The 19,222-nt window shown below is 47.5% G+C and overlaps 1 protein-coding gene across 7 annotated transcripts in view; it reads left to right on the top strand.

The window, feature by feature from the left end:
• Tm9sf4 (transmembrane 9 superfamily member 4) overlaps positions 1-19,222 on the top strand; it is a 40,697-nt gene that overhangs the window by 16,981 nt on the left and 4,494 nt on the right. For all 7 annotated transcript variants that reach the window (XM_050151000.1, XM_050150998.1, XM_050150999.1 and 4 more), the window contains exons 4-17: positions 2,381-2,549; positions 2,649-2,781; positions 3,994-4,117; positions 5,641-5,759; positions 5,861-5,972; positions 6,810-6,880; positions 9,497-9,629; positions 10,503-10,584; positions 10,682-10,757; positions 12,662-12,745; positions 15,059-15,234; positions 15,766-15,829; positions 17,647-17,766; positions 18,510-18,599. In XM_050151000.1, the coding sequence (XP_050006957.1) occupies positions 2,381-2,549; positions 2,649-2,781; positions 3,994-4,117; positions 5,641-5,759; positions 5,861-5,972; positions 6,810-6,880; positions 9,497-9,629; positions 10,503-10,584; positions 10,682-10,757; positions 12,662-12,745; positions 15,059-15,234; positions 15,766-15,829; positions 17,647-17,766; positions 18,510-18,599 (1,553 nt within the window). The remainder of the gene's footprint in view (positions 1-2,380; positions 2,550-2,648; positions 2,782-3,993; positions 4,118-5,640; positions 5,760-5,860; positions 5,973-6,809; positions 6,881-9,496; positions 9,630-10,502; positions 10,585-10,681; positions 10,758-12,661; positions 12,746-15,058; positions 15,235-15,765; positions 15,830-17,646; positions 17,767-18,509; positions 18,600-19,222) is intronic.

Genomic DNA, 19,222 nt, shown 5'->3' with positions numbered 1-19,222 from the left:
CTGGCATCTTCCTGACTCCACCTTCTTTCTTCCTGTATCTTTGCTTAGATATCCCTCCTGACTCTATTCTGCCTGGCTATTGGCCAAATTGGGTTCTTTATTAACCAATGGTAATAAAACATACTCACAGCATACAGAGGAGCATCCCACTTTAACTCCGGGGATCATGTTGAGCTACTGTCTCTAGTCCTGGTTGTCTATAAAATGCCATTTCAGCTGTGGGCTATGCAGATGTCCTGTTGATATCCTCACGCTCTGCTCACCACTGATCCCAGACTTACAGGCTCATGTGCACTGTCAGGCATCTGATAGCACCTGAGGAATAGAGGCCTTCACCCTCTTCACTCTCTTCCTTTTCCTCTCCTGGATGGCCTGTGCCATACTCAAGATATCACGTAGGGCTGCTACCTTGCATGGCTACCTTCTGTCTCTGATACGGTAGAGTTTGTGGCTCTACCACTTCTCACTTATCTACCAACAGCTCATAGCATCCAACTGCCTGACCCTTAGAAACCAGAGTGTCTTCCCTTCCTTATCCGTAGTACCCAATATGCAGCTGGTTCCCACAGTTTTAGCACCTTCACTGCTCTTGAATCTGTGTGCTATGATGGTGGCCGCCCCACACACTCTTCCTGTGTTTGTCCTTACTTCTTGACTGGTGCCATTACTCCAGCCAGGTTTTTGTATCCCTTTTTCTGCACAAAGCAGTCAGAGTGATCTTTCTGTGATCATTACTGCAGACAGGTGATGTCTTCTCTATCCATATTGGAACCCCTCATGAACTTCTTTGCTTTCTGGACAGAGATCACATAGTGTGTGCTCTACCCTAAGGCCAGCCCAACCCATCTCTTACCCATCTCTCCAACTCTCCCAGGTCACTCCCAGACACTGCTTTGCCACACACAGGTAATCTCAAAGTCTCTGCCCCCAAGCAGCCTTGCTTTTATCTAAATTGCCTGGTTAATACTGCCCCTCCTCCAAGCCCTACCTGCTCACTGAGATTTCCCTGGATCTACTCTCCATGACATCAGTTACACAGTACATTTTCACTCTGCTATTTCATCAGTCTCTTTCACACTAGATCTTAGGGTCATAAGTTCTACAAATATGTCTGTTCAACGTTGTATCTTCAGGCCTGGCACATAGCCAGTTCCCAGTAAGCGTTGGGTAATGAATGAGTAAGTGAGTAGATAAGGCATGTTGAGTGTAGCAAGTAGATCCACTGGCATATGTTGGACCGGGTACTTGTAGAGGTGGTAGTCCTGCCTGTTGGCATGGTGTGTCTCCTTCAGCCTGCCCCAGTTTCATATCATTACTGTTGAACTAATGAGCAGCTCTGAGTGAAAACACAGTGGGTCTAGTTGATGCTTCCCAGCTGCTCAGTGCCTGTGAGTATAACATTTGGCTTCAGGTTCCTCGGGGGAAACAGGCATGAAGTGCCAGTGCATTAAGTGTAGTAGGTGTTGGCTCAAAGAGCTCCCTGGTAGTAGGGGGGTCAGACCTACACAAATTAACATGCTGCAAAGTAACATCACTGACGTAGAGGAGCTGCACAGAGATAGAAGGTCTTGGGTAGGAGGCCAGCTGGCTGCAGAGGTGATGCCAATGTTGCAAATGATGTTCTTTGTCTCCTGCCTGATCTGTACCTGGGAGTGAATTAACCCCTCAGTTCTCAGTATATCTGTAAGGAGAATATTAACTGCTATCTCATTTTTCTGGAGGAGGGAATTGAAGCTCGGTAAAGTGACATGCACAGACTAAGCTGGTAAGTGTCAGGCAGGGTGAGTTAGCAGGTAGCCTAGAGTCAGAATATTTTCTTCACTGTACAGTACTGTCACTGTACAGAGGGGGACAGGAGGGAGTGGCAAGCTCCAGGCTGACAGGGTCAGCAAAAGCTGCTTGGGGGCAGAGACTTTGAGATTACCTGTGTGTGGCAAAGCAGTGTCTGGGAGTGACCTGGGAGAGTTGGAGAGATGGGTAAGAGATGGGTTGGGCTGGCCTTAGGGTAGAGCACACACTATGTGATCTTTGTCCAGAAAGCTAAGGAGTTCATGAGGGGTTCCAATATGGATAGAGAAGACATCACCTGTCTGCAGTTATGGAATCAAGAAGGGGAGTATGGGGCAAGACACACCAGGCATAGGATACCACCCAGGACTCTAGAGATACGGGAGGATGTGGAGCATCTACCAACAATGGAACACAGAGTAGAGAGGGTAGCAGAACAGTTGAAACAGGTGGGGCAGAGCCTGACAGCGGGTCTGTGGCACTGTGACATCCTTGGAGCTCCATTTTGTCCTGCTGTCTACAGCCCTGTGACTGCTGACCTCAGCCACCACAGGGCTGAAGCTCTGAGCTCCATCTGTCTCTCTTATGGCAGGAGAGGTGCTGAGAGGGGACCGGATTGTGAACACCCCTTTCCAGGTTCTCATGAACAGTGAGAAGAAGTGTGAAGTTCTCTGTGGCCAGTCCAGCAAGCCAGTGACCCTGACAGTGGAGCAGAGCAGGCTGGTGGCCGAGCGCATCACAGAAGACTACTACGTTCACCTGTAAGTTACCCGCTGCTCCCTGCTGGCCTTGAACTCAGCCCAGGGAGGACCTGGTGGGATTGTGGTCCTGAGACACTGAGTGAGGCCTTGGGTTTCTAGCATTGCTGACAACCTGCCTGTGGCCACCCGGCTGGAGCTCTATTCCAACAACCGTGACAGTGATGACAAGAAGAAAGAAAAAGATGTGCAGTTTGAACATGGCTACCGACTTGGCTTCACGGATGTCAATAAGGTAGAGTAGTGTCTGGCATACTCAGAGGACTGGGTCAACAGGTTGCAAGTAAAGGTGCTTGTTCCCAGTTGATGACTTAGGTTCAATCCCTAGTACCCACAAGGCCAAAGGAGAGAACTGACTCCCACAAGCTGTCCTCTAGCCATCACATGTGCTAAAGTGTGTGTGTGTGTGTGTGTGTGTGTGTGTGTGTGTGTGTGTGTGTGTGTGTTTAAATGAGGGTCAACCAGAACACATTTCTGCCAGTGCCTCATGGTAGATAGCCTGTGAGAATTCTGTGGCTTTGGACTGGCTCCAGCATACACTATAAAGAGATAAAAGGATAGTCGCTAAAATATTAGATTCTGTTTCTGTAAGATTAAAACTAGAAAAGGAACCTAGAAGTTGTAAAGTGTGTAGGAGAGAAGACCACATGATGATCAAGATTACACTGAAGGGTCCCTGGGCTGAATCCTGCAGCCACCATTTGCTAGTGATCTAAGAGTTCTTGGTCCAGTGTTTCTATCTCGAAACAGTGATATTTACGTGGTTTTGAAAATCAGTCTCTGTGTACACTTCATGACACAACTCCTGGTGGTAAGCTAGTAATGAATGACATAGATTATAGTTGTGTCCTCTTCATCCGATTTCCCAGGGAGCAAAAGTCTGACGTTCCTTTGTTTGCATAGAGGGTTAGGGTTAGTCTTGTCCTGATTTGGAGAAAACTGATGGTGTGAGGCCCTGAGTCGTGTTGCTTTTCACTAGCTAGGGAGCCGTTGTACATTTGGGGCTTCGCGAAGGAGCTAGGGCCTTAGAAAAGAGTGGAGTAGAGGAAGGAGAGCATTCCAGTTGCTGCAAACAGAGGTACAAGGTAGGAACTGCCTGTGAGGAAGGGACAGGCTGAAGAGCCCAGGTGAGCTAATGTGACAATTGGTAAGGCAGAGGGTGAGCAGGACAAGAATAGAATGTGTATGAAAATGCCATAATGAAACCATTATTTTGTGTGCTGGCTTTTAGAGAGAGAGAGAGGACAGTGACAGCCAGGCCAAGGAGACTTATCTACTGAGCCCCAGGAAGTCACAGTGGGTGTCAGAGCAAGAGTGCAATATGACCAGAGGAAGGCTGGTCAACCTTGCGGACTGGACAGAGGAAGGCTCTAGTTGCTTGAAGTGGGCTCCCTGAATAACTTTCTGCTTTGCTAGCTATTTCTTATTTTCTCTTTCTCTGCTTTAGATCTACCTGCACAATCACCTCTCATTCATCCTTTATTACCACCGGGAGGACATGGAAGAGGACCAGGAGCACACATACCGCGTCGTCCGCTTCGAGGTGATTCCCCAGAGCATCAGGCTGGAGGGTGAGTGGGGAGGTAGCACCAGAGGGGCAGGGCTGGATGGGCCTGGGCTTCCATACACAGGATAGGATCTTCTCACAGTCTCACCCCGCTACCAGCTGATAGGCCCAGGTATGACACATAGGTTCATCCCCAGAAGGCCACTGTACCCCAGGAGAGCAAGTTGTGAATGAGGGAGAGTTGTACCTGCTGTCTTGTGGACTGGGTACCATGTAAGCCTACCACCTTCCAACAACTCCAGAAGGTTGGAGGTGATTATAGATGAGGAACCAGAGGCTCGAGAGGTTAGTGACTTGGCCGAGGACTTCGTTGAGCCTCTTTCCAAGAACCAGTCTGCCTGGTTGAAGAACAAGGGATGATGGTACAGGGAAAGCCATTGGGAAGCAGTTGTGGTTTACTTTGTCTCCTTCTATGTGGGTGATAGACTGAAATTGCCCAAGGTCGGCAATAGGCCAGGAGTTAAGAGCTTAGTGCAGTCCTGATGGCCACACAGGATTTGATGGAACTTGGATTTTTTGTTCCCACTGCTGCTGCCTCCTCTTTCCTTTTTTTTTTTTTTTTTTTTTTTTTTTTTTTTTTTTTTTGAGTCAGGGTCTTTCTGTGTAATCCTGGTTGTCCTGGCCAGCAGGATGGCCTCAAGCTCACAAAGATCTGCCTCTCCATCTGGAGTGCTGGAATTTAAGGTTTGCATCACTCCGCCTTTTTGTTTTCTTTTCAAGACAGGGTCTCACCACACAGCCCAGACTGACCTTGAACCTGTGGATCCTCCTGCCTCTGCGTGCTAGGAGTCAAACCTAGGGTCTCACATATTCTGGGCAAGTGTTCCACTGAGCTCTGTCTCTAGCCTGCCTCCCAGCCTTTTGTCCACAATGGTGATTTTCTGCCTTCTTGAAAAAGTATGGATCATGACTTCCCACATGAAGCAGTCATAAAGCGTGAGACCTGAGCTGTAAGGACTGTCCTTCCTCTCCTGTGGATGTCATAAGCACAGTTCAGCATTTACAGATGATTTTTTAAAAGGTCTCCTACATCCTCGGTGGTTCTAGAAGATTCCATTCCGTCTTTTTCTTGGCAGCACACACGGCGCTGACCCATGGTCGGTGTTTGTATGTTGTTTGACTAGATGGGGCGATGAATGGCAGCACACAAATGAGGGAATGGAAGGGGAAGGCGTAGGCTTGGCGGGCTTGCTAAAGTAATGAAGATGGCTGAGTCCGTGAGCAAGCGGAGGGAGCCGCAGGGATGCAAGCTGAGTGGGCCTGATTGGACGGTGAATGAGTGAGTGGGTGTTTGGGTTCAATGTAGAAATGGAGGGAATTAGACTCAGATCCTTCTCTCCCTCCCTCCCTCCCCCATGTATATACCTCTTTACTCCTGAAGGCCCTTGGGAAAGCCAGGGCTCCAGGGAGTCAGTTACCTCTTGTGTTCCCAACCTCCATTCAACCCTGAGATGCCTGCAGAACAGCCCTGCCTGGGGGAATAGCACTGGCCACTGTGAGAGCAGACTGGGTCTCTGTCTCTCACAGACCTCAAAACAGATGAGAAGAGTTCATGTATCCTACCTGAGGGTACCAACTCCTCGCCCCAAGAAATTGACCCCACTAAGGAGAATCAGCTGTACTTCACCTACTCTGTGCACTGGGAGGTGAGACCGAGTGCCTGCTCTGGCCAGGGAAGGAGGGCTTGCTCTGGGCTGGGGTTCTCTGACCAACAGGAGGCCTGACTCTGCTTCCTCCTGCCTGCCAGGAAAGTGACATCAAATGGGCCTCTCGATGGGACACTTACCTAACCATGAGTGATGTGCAGATCCACTGGTTTTCTATCATTAACTCTGTCGTGGTGGTCTTCTTCCTGTCAGGTGAGAGCTCTGAGTATTGAAGGTGGAGCTGAGGGTCTGAGGTGTCACATACTTAAGGGGAATTTCTAGGGTGTTATCAGGGTCACGTGCATCAGAAGCAGTCAGTCACCACGTCCTGTGCTGGGCTTCATGTGTGCAGATGTGAACAGGAATTGGCAGAGGTCCTGGTAAGCTGCTAGAGAGCAGATAGTTTGTCTGCACAGCCACTGATTCATTCAGCAACCCCCAGAAACATGGTTCTGCCGTGAAGCAAGCTTGGCAGAAAGCTGGGTGGAGAAGATGTTGGACAGAGTAGAATGAGGACACTTGCTTCCATCTAGGAGAGGCGAAGGTAGTAGCAGCTCCTGCTTCTCCACTGCCTCCCCAGGGGCTGGGTGCTGCCCTTCTTTACAAACTCCAGCTCTCAGCGTAGGGGCTAAGCCTAACAGCATAGAGAGCTTAGGCTCATGGCCCATTTCCATTCACCATGCTGCTGCCTAGAGAGGGAGACAGGACAAATGAGGCAGAGTGACGGTGCTGTGCCCTGAACTGTTGAGGGACAGAGAGGTGACGGTATCCCAGGTGAGTCTTGATGCACGGGTGGAAGTCCATCATTCAGGGCATTTCCAGCAAATAGACTTCTCCAGTAAACTCTCCTCCCTGACACAAAGCAACATTCTGTAGCCGTCTCTCTCATCCCAAGGTTTCTTTCTCTTCACACCCCCTTCTCAGCTAGAGTGAAGCTCTACTTGCGTGTGGGAGGGGCTTGGGTGGTCTCATGACCAGGCCCTGCTGGAAAGGGGCATGGAGCTAGACCTCTCTGTCAGCAGTGCTCACCCTCCACCCTGTCGTTTGCAGGCATACTCAGCATGATTATTATCCGGACCCTGCGGAAGGACATCGCCAACTACAACAAGGAGGATGACATTGTACGAGGTCTTGGCTGGGGCGGGATGGACTGGAAGAGGGAGGACAAGCTAACAGTAGGGCTCTCCACCTGCACACAGGAGAGAGGGAGAGGGAGAGAGGGAGAGAGAGAGAGAGAGAGAGAGAGAGAGAGAGAGAGAGAGAGAGAGAGAGAGAGAGAGAGAGAATGAAAGAAATAAACCTCAAAGGCATTGAAAAGGAAAGACAAAAACATTTCCTAATCACCCAAATGGGTAGATCTGGACTAAGTCACAGAAAGAAAACTTAGTTAATTTGAAGGGTGCTAGCCACCAACCCTGACAGCCTGAGTTTGATCCCTAGGACACATATGGTGGAGGTAAGAGAAGTGACTTTTCACAAAGTGTCCTCTGACACTTTATTATACATACATGCTCCCACACACACACATACATACATACATACATACATACATACATACATACATACATGGTTTTTCATAGAAAATTTAAAACTAGAGAGCCAGGCATAGCATTATATACCCATGATCCCAGCATTCAGTGGGCTGAGATAGGAGAATCTCTAATTTGAGATGACTTGGTCCATAACAAGACCCTGAATCAAAAATAGCAAGGCCCAGCATGGTCATTCATGCCTATTTCTTGGGAGGCAGAGGCAGATGGAGCTCTATGAGTTCAAGGTTAGCCTGATTTATATAGAGAGAGTTCTAGGCCAACAAGGATTCAAAAAAAGAAAAAGACAAAAAAAAATCACCATCACCACCACCAATAAGAAAATAAAAGTCCTAAACTTTTTATGTAGTGAACATTTCTTATGTATTTACAGATAAGAAACTACACATAGCCAATAATCGCATGATGCTTTGGTGTTTGTTAGAATTAATACTATTATTACAGATATGCATAAACATGTCTTATTTGGAATTTTTTTATGCTTCAGGAATAGCCCTCCCCACCCCCCCAAATTCAGATCCCAACTGTCATAAGAGTGGTTTGGGGACATATAAATAGCACAGATTTTTTTTTTTTTTTTAAAGACAGGGTCTCATTGTATTGCCTGGGCTCTTTTAAACTGGAGATCCTTCTGTCTCAGCCTCTGAATGCTAGACCACAGGTATACATCACCACACAAGACTTCCCTCTCTCCCTCCCTCCCTTCCTTCTATCCTTTCTTCCTTCTTCGTAGTGCTAATTGTGGGGCTGGGGAAATGGCTTAGTTGGTAAAAGTGCTTGCTTTGCCACACAAACACAAGGACCTGAGTTTGGATCCTCAGTACCCACATACAGCTAGGGATGGCAGCATGCATCTATAACCCTGCTGAAGGGGTCAGAGACAGATGGATGGTTCCCTGGGGTCCAGAGAGAGACCATGTCTCAAAAAATGAGGCAGAGAACAACTGAAGAAGACGCCCGAGGTTGACCTCTGACTTTACATGTACATACACAAGAACATATACACCCAAACAAAATGGTTAGTAGGCCGGGCGGTGGTGGCGCATGCGTTTAATCCCAGCACTTGGGAGGCAGAGGCAGGCAGATCTCTGTGAGTTCGAGACCAGCCTGGTCTACGAGAGCTAGTTCCAGGACAGGCTCCAAAGCCACAGAGAAACCCTGTCTCGAAAAAAAAAAAAAATGGTTAGTAGGATTGACAGGAGAGTTGGTGGTGGTGGCACACCCCTTAATCTCAGCTTTCAGGAGGAGAGACTGGTCTACAGAGTGAGCTCCATACAAAATGAGACCCTGTCTCAAAAATACAAAAAGAAAAAAGATTAACATGGAGAATTGTATAAAATCATATATCACTTGAAAATAACAAGGTACATGATATGATGTTTATTATTTAAAACTATTCATATGTGTACATGAATAAACAGATTAAAGAAAGAAGACTAAAGAAAATAATGCTATTTTATTACATTAATGTGTAAACATTACTTACATATATATATAGGTCACTTTTTTTTTTTTGGATTTTCAAGACAGGGTTTCTCTGTAGTTTTTGGTGCCTGTCCTGGAACTAGCTCTTATAGACCAGGCTGGCCTTGAACTCACATAGATCCGGCCAGGTCATTTTATTTTTTAGATCTTTCTACCATCTAGAAAAATATGTATCGGAGTGAACACATTTGCTGGGAAACGTCTCTTGTCACATTGCTCAGGCCGACCTTGAACTCTGAATCCTCTGCTTTACCCTCTTGAGTGCTAACACTACAGGCATATACCACTGCACTTGACCTTTTCTGTGTTTTTAATTTTTTTCATATAATAAACATTTTCTGTTTCTTTAAATTTATTCAAATTCCATGACTTACAGCATTTGTTTACACAAGTAAATACATCTTTTATTTAAAGTCAGAAAAGATAAGTTACTTCAGACTCACCAACAAAGACTATTAATATTTCAGTACACTGGTGTTTGCATTGTTTCCCATTTTCTTGTTTTGTGGAATTAGGGAGAGTTTTTTTCCTGCTGCTTCAAGCGTCCTGTTCTTGACCTCCTTTTTCCATGTAGCATTCCTCTAAGAAGTCTGTGGCAGAATGGTGCTGGTTTTAATGGAGCAGCCTGGGTCTATGGGGGTGTTCCCTGCAGGAGCCTCCCTGTTCACACAAACCTATCTCACTCTCTGCCCTGTGCTGCAGGAAGACACTATGGAGGAATCGGGGTGGAAGCTTGTGCATGGTGATGTCTTCAGGCCACCCCAGTACCCCATGATCCTCAGCTCCCTGCTGGGCTCAGGCATTCAGCTCTTCTGCATGATCCTCATCGTGATCTGTGAGTGGACCATGTGGGCTGGGAATGGGGGGTCAGAGGAACATAACCTGATCCTGAGGCATAGCCACCTTTTATGCCTTGAGCAAAAGGCTAGGCTTATCTCCCCAGAGCAGGCCAAGCATTCTGGGCAGCAGCGCCAGCATGGCGGTAGTGATTCTCCTCTCTTCATTTCAACTCTGTTCACATAGAGCCATCCCGAGTACTTGGTCAGGGAAGCACACATCAGCACTGTGAGGCTAGCTTCCTTCTGCCCTTAGAGTAAGCAGCTAGCCCAAACTCATTATCAGGGTCAGAGCTAACTCAGGTCCCCATCTGTCTGTCTTTCTTTCTTTCTAGGCTGGGTCTTATATGTAGCCCAGGCCAAGGTGAACTCTCAACTTTTTCTGCTTGTGCCACCATACAGCAGGACTTATTTCATTAGTATAGAAAAAACCCTTGCTAATATATATTAATTACAGATAGGTATGGAGTCAGCCTGCCTAAATTTGTATTTCACCCTCATGACTTTAAACTTTATGACTAGCTAGCCACTTAATCTTGTTAAACTTCAGTTTGCTTGTCTAAAAAACGGAGAGGCTAACTTCTGTCTTTCATAGTCAAGTTACATTCAGCTTGTAGGTATTCAGAATGCTCTTGGCCTTCTTATGTGGTTCATTCCAAGGACTCTGGGGACTAGAAGCTGTGGTTAGATTCAGACAGCAAGGCCTAGCAGCTTCTCCACCCCCAAGCCTAGCTACAGCCCAGTCTTTTTCTGTAGAGAGCTGTGCTCTTACAAATGCCAAGAAAGAAGGAATCTCTTCTAGCTTCATTTGTGTAGTAGCCTGTGAGTGTGCCATATCCCTGATCCTGACTCTGCCCTTTGCTTCCCTCTAGTTGTGGCCATGCTTGGCATGCTGTCACCCTCCAGCCGAGGAGCTCTCATGACCACTGCCTGCTTCCTCTTCATGTTCATGGGGTAGGTGTATGTGAGAATGTTCCCAGGGGCTGGCACAAGCCTGCTTCACACCATTTACAGGACCCCTTGTTGTGGATTCTGCCTTTTCCTACAACAGGGTATTTGGTGGATTTTCTGCTGGCCGTCTCTACCGAACTCTAAAAGGCCATCGGTGGAAGAAAGGAGCCTTCTGTGTAAGTGTCCTCCTCCTCCAGCATTTGTAGGGCCTGGGATACTGTTCCACATGGTCAGGAGCATAGGCAGGCCCCAGTGGGGATTTTTTAGACCCACAGTCAGAAGTTCTAGAATGCTCTCTCTCAAGCTTACAAAAGGATCTCCCAGAGCTGCAGCTGCACTGTCCATAAAGTTATATAAGGGGATTGAACTCGGGTGACTTTTAGCTTGCATTGTCCAGTGGCTCAAGCAAGAGAATAGCACATTCAGAGTGATCAGCAACATCGCAGGAGGACACCATGCCCAACAGACTAGAAAGAATTGCCTGCCAGAGAAAGAGGCCAGGCGTGTGTGACAGCTAGCCAACATGCCAACCAGTGGAGTGAAGAGACATCTTGGATATAGAAAGGCCCATCCATAGAAATGGGGTGGTGCCGGGCTGGGGTTCTCCCAAGAACTTCCTTCCTCTTTCTCTGCCTGGTATCAAACCTGGTGCCCAGACTGTAAGTTTCATCCAGAAAGGAGGGTGTGGAATTCTCTGCTACACAGCAGAATGAAAGAGAGTAAAAACGAAAAGACATCTTGACATTCGAACTGGGCCTTGAAGATTTTAGCCAGCACCCAAAATTCTGGAATTGCCGAAATCCTAGTCTTTACTTGGCCTTTTTTTTAAAAATATTTATTTATTTATTATGTATACAATATTCTGTCTGTGTGTATGACTGCAGGCCAGAAGAGGGCACCAGACCTCATTACAGATGGTTGTGAGCCACCATGTGGTTGCTGGGAATTGAACTCAGGACCTTTGGAAGAGCAGGCAATGCTCTTAACCTCTGAGCCATCTCTCCAGCCCAACTTGGCTTTTCTTGATGGGTAATCATGAACAGCCCTCTGAGCCTCTGCTTCCCATCTCTCCAGTGGGCTGGTTGCTTCTACTTTGCAGCACATAGCCCCTGGTACTCTTATACATACCACAAGATGTTGATGACCTACTTGAAGGCCCAGGGACAAGAACCTGCAGGAGCAGTGGCTAGCTGTTGGATGGGAGAAACTGAGCCAAAGAAGAGTTAGTGCAGTTTGAGTGCTAGTTTGCTCAAGATATCCCAAGGCCCTGGTGCTTAGTGACGCACCTGGATGCCAAAATCCCAGTATGGAAGAATGAGACCCAAGTGTAAGCCTGCAGCCTTGGTTCTCTGTGCCTGGCTTCTAGCCCAAGAGACTGACGAGATTGCATTACAGGGGACCAAGACTGGGTTTTAGAGACAGGCTGTCTAGATTCCCACCTCTGCTCCACCATTGATAAACTGTAGAGTGGAGGGATAAACAGGGTATCTTCTAAACCTGTAGTGAGATGATACGAGTGGAGCCCACAATTGTCATCCTTAAGATGCCATTCAAACTGAACCATTATTTTAGGCAGTTTGGAGTTGTGAGCTAGACATAATGTTATTCATTTATTTATGATGCAAATACTCCTTGAGTAGCTGCTGTTTGTGTGATGAGAACACAGTAAAGGACAGGATTTGGAGCGTGTTGGGGAGACAGACATTGATTAGGCGCAAAGCTGCATGCAGGAGCTCCTTGTCTCAGTTGATAGTGTCCTGAGATGAATGTGCATCTAACATGCCAAATGCAGTGTGGTTGCTACTGAATGGCTTTAACCACCAGTCCATCACCAATTCAAAAGATCCTAATAGAACCTTTCTAAGTTGAGTGCCATCTGTAATTAGAAAGTGGGATGAGGGCAATGAAAAAGTGGTTTCAGGGCTCTACAAAATGTCTTATAGAGCAGGAGGCCTGCCTGCTTCAGCTGAAATCCAAAGGACCAGAGAGCTTGAAACCTCTAGTCTTCTGGTCTGTGAATCCCCCAAGGACAAAGTAGGACCCCTAGATCAGCTCGCCAACCTGTCCTTCTTGCTCACAGACGGCGACACTGTATCCTGGTGTGGTATTCGGCATTTGCTTTGTATTGAATTGCTTCATCTGGGGAAAGCACTCATCAGGAGCAGTAAGTGCCCTCCCCCACTATCCCGCCCCTCTCCAGCAAGAAGAGCTTGTGGTGTTCAGTCCTCCCTCAGGTCACTTCCTGTTCTTCCCTTCTTCCCTTCCCTTTTCTGAGTCCCCAAAGTTCTGTTCCCAGCTGTCAGGGCGGAGGGTTGACTGGGGTTTCCCCAGCATTGCCCATCTGTCATCTCCAGCGCCCTGACCCTGACCCTGGCCTTTCTGCAGGCTTAGAAACAGCTGGCCATAGCTCATTTCTCTAAGAGGTTTCCACATCCCAGGGGCCAGTTGGGGAATTCCCCATGTCTCAACCAAGTGAGAGCTGCTTGGTGTGCGTGGATAATGTCAGAGGGCTCACCTCAGCTCCTATGAGTACCACTCCAAGTGGAGTTCCCTTTAGCCCCAGGCTGTGCTGTTGCCAGCAGCTTCTCAAACTCTGAATGAAATTTCAGGCTCTGTGGCTGGGGGCACATAGGAGTGAGGGCCCTTTGGTCAGTTCTCAGGTCTGCAGAAGTGGGACAGGTACTTGCCACCCCAGCCTTAGTGTACTGAGAGTTGGTGTCTGATAAGGGCCCTGGATAGGGTTCAAGTGTAGGCTGCTTCTTCCCAGCAGCATAGGGAAGGAAGTGTTCATGTAGACTTTGTAGAGAGCACAGAGACAGTGGGAAATGAAACATAACCCCACCCCCACGAGAGCCACTCAGAGGTCAACACTGTAGAGGTCTTTGATAGGTGTTCTTTCAGTCTTTTTCCTTCAGCAGAGATGTTTAAAATGAGATTATGTGATTTAAAAATTATAACAAACAAATTATGCTTATTGTAATAAATACTGCTCTAAACACTTAACATACTCTTTTCATTGATTTTTAGGTTGGCATACAAAGTAATACATTCCATTATGGCACTTCACACATATGTATCACTATACTTTGTTCTTATTCATTCCCCTCACCCACTGCCCTTCTGTCATCCCCTCCCCCTCTGGCTGGTCCCCTTCCTTCCCCCACTAACTCCCAACTTCTGCTTTCTTATCACATGTATTCCATTACCCTATTTCCCCCTCCTTGAAGATCTCTTCCTTCTGTCTAGTGATCCCCTTTCTAGTTTCACAAGTTACACATACACGTATATAAATATACACACAAAATTTTAAGTCTAGGTTCTGCATATAAGAGAAAACATGCAGTCTTTCAGAGTCTGGCTTTTTTTAATGTAATGTTTCTAGTTCCATCCATTTCCTGCAAATCATCATTATGTTTTTCTTTATCTTCTGTACAGTTCCGTTTCCTGGCTATTGTGACTAGTGCAGCAATAAATGTGGATGTGCAAGTAGCTCTGTGGTATGCTGACTTAGTGTGTATTCCCAAGTGCTAGAGCTGGATCACACTATAGTTCTATTTTTACTTCATACTGACTTCTAAAGTGGCGGCACAGTTTTACGTTCCCATCTTAATATGGGAGTATATGGGAATATAAACACTTCTTTTTGCACAAGTCTTAGAGAAAATGACTATACAGAAGATGAGGAGGAAGATAAAACTCAGTCTAACCTCCATGCCCCATCCCCAGATGTTAGCTTTTTATTGTGGGCCTCTGAGACACATATGCATACAAACATTGAGTTTGGGGGCTTAGGATGTAGCTCAGGAGAGTGCTTGCCTAGCATGCTTGAAACCCTGAGTTCCATCCCCAGCTCTTCATGAACTCACTGTGGAAGTGCATGCTGTGTAATCCCAGCCCCAGGAGGTGGAGAGACAGGAGGAGCAGAAATTCAAGGTCATCCTTGGCACACAGTAGATTCAAGGCCAACCTAGGATACTGTCTAAAAAGAGGCCCTGTTTAAAAAATGAATTTTATTAAAATGGAGTTCTTTTATAACTCCAGGCCTATGCTCTGCTTTTCCCCACTTGGAAGAATATTGCAGTGTTTCATTTTAACCACACTCAAGGAGTTTTGCTTTTTCCGTTTTTCCCTTTACCCAGCAGGCCTCATGTTGTGTCTTTTCCTTTTGGCCCCTTCACAGCTCCTTGGAGCTCTCAGTTCCCACTTCTTCCTTGGATGCTGAGGTTCCCTCTTCACTGGAAGCTCACACAGCCCCATCTACACTTTGCTCTCCCCACAGGAAATTCTTGGCCTCGAGAGATTCAGGCCAGGAGCCCTGGGGCGGAAAAGTCTGCCGACCTTCCCCACCACAGTGGCCCTGCTATGCGTGTGGCTTCTCCTCCCCTGGAGCCCAGAGCTGCCCGTTTCCACCACCACTTGCATGGCTTCTGTTCTAGGTGTCAGGGCCTATGGGGGCCTCACAGCACTGTGTCCACAGGTTCCATTTCCCACCATGGTGGCTTTGCTGTGTATGTGGTTCGGGATCTCCTTGCCCCTTGTCTACTTGGGCTACTACTTCGGCTTCCGCAAGCAGCCATATGACAACCCTGTGCGCACAAACCAGATTCCCCGGCAGATCCCTGAACAACGGTGGTACATGAATCGATTTGTGGGGTGAGTCTTGGCAGAGGTGAACAGGGGATTTCTGGGGTGGGCAAGACCCAGTCCTCTCCTAAGGCATCTCCTTAGGAGAACATGAGGAGCCTACCTTCCCAGAAGGGTGCTGAGGTCACCTGCACCATCAGCAAGTGCACTAGTGACTGCCCTGCAAGCGCAGCCTCACGCTACAATGAAGGAAAGGTGCTACAGACTTCATGTCTGCCTAAAAACTAGGTCAGAGAAGCAGAGGTAGAAAAGCTGGGGATATGGCTCAGTGGCAGAACACTTACTTACCTAAGTTGCATACTACCCTAGGTTCAATCCCCAATATCCCAAAACCAAAAGGTCACGTGGAATAGTTGTATTAAAAAAAATAAAAAATGATGAGAGCCTGAACCTTGGGCAGGTCACCCACCATTCTGAGTTCCCATCTATGAACTGAAAGAACTGCCACTATGTAGGCATTCTCTGTACTGATGCTCAGAAGGGGCATGGGCTTACCTATAGCCGGGGTCTGGGCACTATCAACATTGTTCTCTGTTGCAGCATCCTCATGGCTGGGATCCTGCCCTTCGGCGCCATGTTCATTGAGCTGTTCTTCATCTTCAGTGTGAGTACCACCGGCTCCTCACCTCTCTACATGCAGCCTTGCCACCCTCACTGCTTCCTACTTCTGTGAAATTCTGTGAAATTGCAGGAGCCCCTTTCTTCGCCCTTAAATTCAATAATGGTCCTGACTGTCAGGACAGTTGTGAGCAGTAATAGAGACATGCTGTACATGAGGGGCTGATGCCTGGAAGGGCTTAGCACATGGAAGCTGCTTCAAGTGATGCAGACATTTACAACCGTTAGTGATAGCGCTGTTGCATCTGCTTCCATTCCTGAGTCCCTCACCCTCTTCACTGGCCAGTGCTACCCAAGACTTCAGGCACATAGGAGGATCCCCAGCTGTCAGCATCACTGTGAGACTGGAACAAATGGAAACAGACTTGGCATTCAGAACATGCTGCTGCCATGTTGGTGAGCACTCCTGCTAGAAGCACCAGCATGAAAGCTGGCAGGAGGCTTGCAGAGCATGCAAGCAGCTGACTCGGTGCCCAGCCCAGGGTGCCATGTCAGTACTCTGCAGGTCTCTGCCACTCCAGAAGAGTAGTCCTTCCTTCCCTGCTAAGAGCCTTGCCTGCCTAGGATGGTCACAGAGGAGGAGCTTGCTGCCCTGTCCCCAGAATACGTGCCATGGGCTCTCCTGGTATTTTGGGTCTCTTAACCAATCACTTGTGCTCTGACTTCCTCGTCTATAAAAGGCCAAGCTAGAGCTGCAGAGATGGCTCAGCAGTAATTCCTCACTGGCCACTTTTCTAGAGAACCTGATTCCCAGCGTCCACATAGTGTACACAATCATCTATAATTCCAGTATCAGGGGATACGACATCCTCTTCTGGCCTCTGGGCACCAGGCATGCGCGTGGTGTACAGATATTCATACAAAATAATTTTTAGACTTTTTTTTTTTTTTTAAAGAAAGGCAAGGACCAGGTAAGTGTGGTGGTACAGCCTTTAGTCCCCAGCATTTGGAGCGCAGAGGCAGACGGCTCTCTAGCCAGCCTGGTCTATACAGAGAAACCCTGTCTTGAAAAAGAAATAGAAGAGAAGCCAAGGTTAGGAATAGTTGGTCAACACAGAACAAATTCAATGCTATTTTTGTAGATTCTTTGTCTCATTTTACTTTTTTCGGGCTTCCCCCCCCCCCCTTAATTGGTTTGTTTATCTGGATTTTTGTTGCAGGGATGGAGGGTATATTTGGGGGAGGTTGGTTATTGTTGTCGATGTTTTTGTTTTGTCTTTTTGTTGTTTTGGGGGAATTTTGTTTTGTGGTTGGTTGGTTGGTTGGTTTGGTTTTTTTGAGGAAGGGTTTCTCTGTATAGCCCTGGCTGTCCTGGAACTTGCTTTATAACGCTATGGCCTCAAACTCATAGAGATCTACCTGCCTCTACCTCCCAAATGCTGGGATAAAGGCGTGCACCACCACTGCCCAGCTGTTTTTATTTATTCTTAAAGAGAGACAAAAAGAACATATAATTGGGTGGGGAGCATCCGAGAGGAATTGAGAAAGAAGGAAAACATCAAAATATATTGTATGAAAAAGTTTTTCAAAAAAAAAAAGTATTTTTTTAAATGCCAAGGTCATGCAGATCTGTGTGTAGTGATAAAGCTGGTGGGTACAGCATGCACCTGGCATGAGGTGCACTCCTCAGTGGTAGCGGCTGCTGTATAATTTTGATTGGGGTAGGAATTACCTTACATGCTGGCAGGTTTAGTCTGGCGTCCACGCAAACATTAGTCACCTGTGCCACAAGCCCTCCCTGAGGAGCCCTGGTTGAGCTGTTGTGAGAGGAGTGGCTGCTGAGACCATCTCTGGTGCCCACAGGCAATCTGGGAGAACCAGTTCTATTACCTCTTCGGGTTCCTGTTCCTCGTTTTCATCATCCTGGTAGTGTCCTGTTCACAAATCAGCATCGTCATGGTGTACTTCCAGCTGTGTGCAGAGGTGAGGGGAGTAGACCAATAGGCGGGGGTGGGGTGGGACTGCAGAGGGTGGATATCCCATGTGAGTACCTCGGGCTGTCTTGATTCCCCTGCCCAAGCTGTTTTCCTCTCCACTGGAATTGATGGTGCCCACCTCTCTGCATGGCTGTGATTTGTCGACACCCATCCACTCAAGGGGCCAACTCTCCAGTTAGCAGGTGCAGACTGTTGGCCTGTCTCCCCTGTGGGCAGAAGAGTAGGCCAGCCCAGAGCCCCTACCAGCCTGAGCTGAAAGCCAGCTCTTCCACTGGGAGACTGTTATGCGGCTCACCACTACTGACTAAATGACTCTAGGTCACGAGAAGCATTTGCTCAAGCAAAGTTATTTGTTATTGATTTTTTCTATTGATCTTTGGAAAGCTTATGATTTATAAGCAGTAAAATTTACCCATTTTAGTGGGCAATTCTGTGGTTTTTAGAAATGAATTCAGATATGGGACTTCATCCTTTTTTTTGGTTCTTAAGACAAGGTTTCTCTGTGTAACCCTGGCTGTCCTGAAACTCACTCTGTGGATCAGGCCAGCCTTGAACTCAGAGATCAGCCTGCCTCTGCCTCCCAAGTGCTGGGATTAAAGACTACCACTGCCCAGTCAAATGTGACTCTTCTTACCTAGAGTCTTGAGTCCCTCTGTTGATCATGAGATTTGTGGAAAGATGGCCTGGAGCCTATGGTGACCATTGCTCTCTTTGCTCTCTTTGCTGTAGGATTACCGCTGGTGGTGGAGGAATTTCCTGGTCTCGGGGGGGTCTGCATTCTACGTCCTGGTCTATGCCATCTTTTATTTTGTTAACAAGGTACCACCCTCCTTGAGATCCCCCTTAACCCACTCTGGGGCAGGATGATTGGGGAGGAGGAGACTGTTGAAAGGAAGCCAAGTGTCTGGATTGTGCTTTCATACCCAAAGTGGGAATGACCAGAGCCATTTAGAACCGTGTTCTGTGTTTGGGAAACAAGCCTTCAGTCTGAATAACAGTGATAGTGCTGTGTGCGGAAACTTGTGAGATACTTGGAACAGAAAGGCAATACATCCTGTAACCTCAGCTCTGGGTGGCTGAGTCTGGAGGGGTTGAAGTTCATACAGGCTACATACAGGCTGAGGTATGTATGTAGCAAGATCATTTCTGCCATGACCCACGTGACTTGAGTCCTGGAACCCTGGGTAGAAGTGGTGAGGTAATGAGGAAAGGACAGAGACAAGTACAGGAAAGCTGGGAACAGGTGGGTCTACTATCACGATCAACCCGGGATCTCTGTGTTTGTTATGGCTATACCACAGGGGAAGGATTGGCTGGTCTTGGTAGGAGGTCTGTGTAGGCCAGCAGTCTTAAGGTTGGAGGAGGAAGCTGCAGTTGCCAGCCTTAAACACTCAGACTCCTGAGGAAAACTTGGCCGTTCCTCTTGAGCCCAGCGTTGGAGT

Source organism: Alexandromys fortis, unplaced genomic scaffold, assembly GCF_014885135.2.
Source record: "Alexandromys fortis isolate MF-2015 unplaced genomic scaffold, M_Fortis_MF-2015_v1.1 scaffold_27, whole genome shotgun sequence".
Lineage (NCBI taxonomy): Eukaryota > Metazoa > Chordata > Mammalia > Rodentia > Cricetidae > Alexandromys > Alexandromys fortis.
Note: the sequence above shows the minus strand (reverse complement) of the source record. Positions and strands in the feature narration are given on the sequence as shown.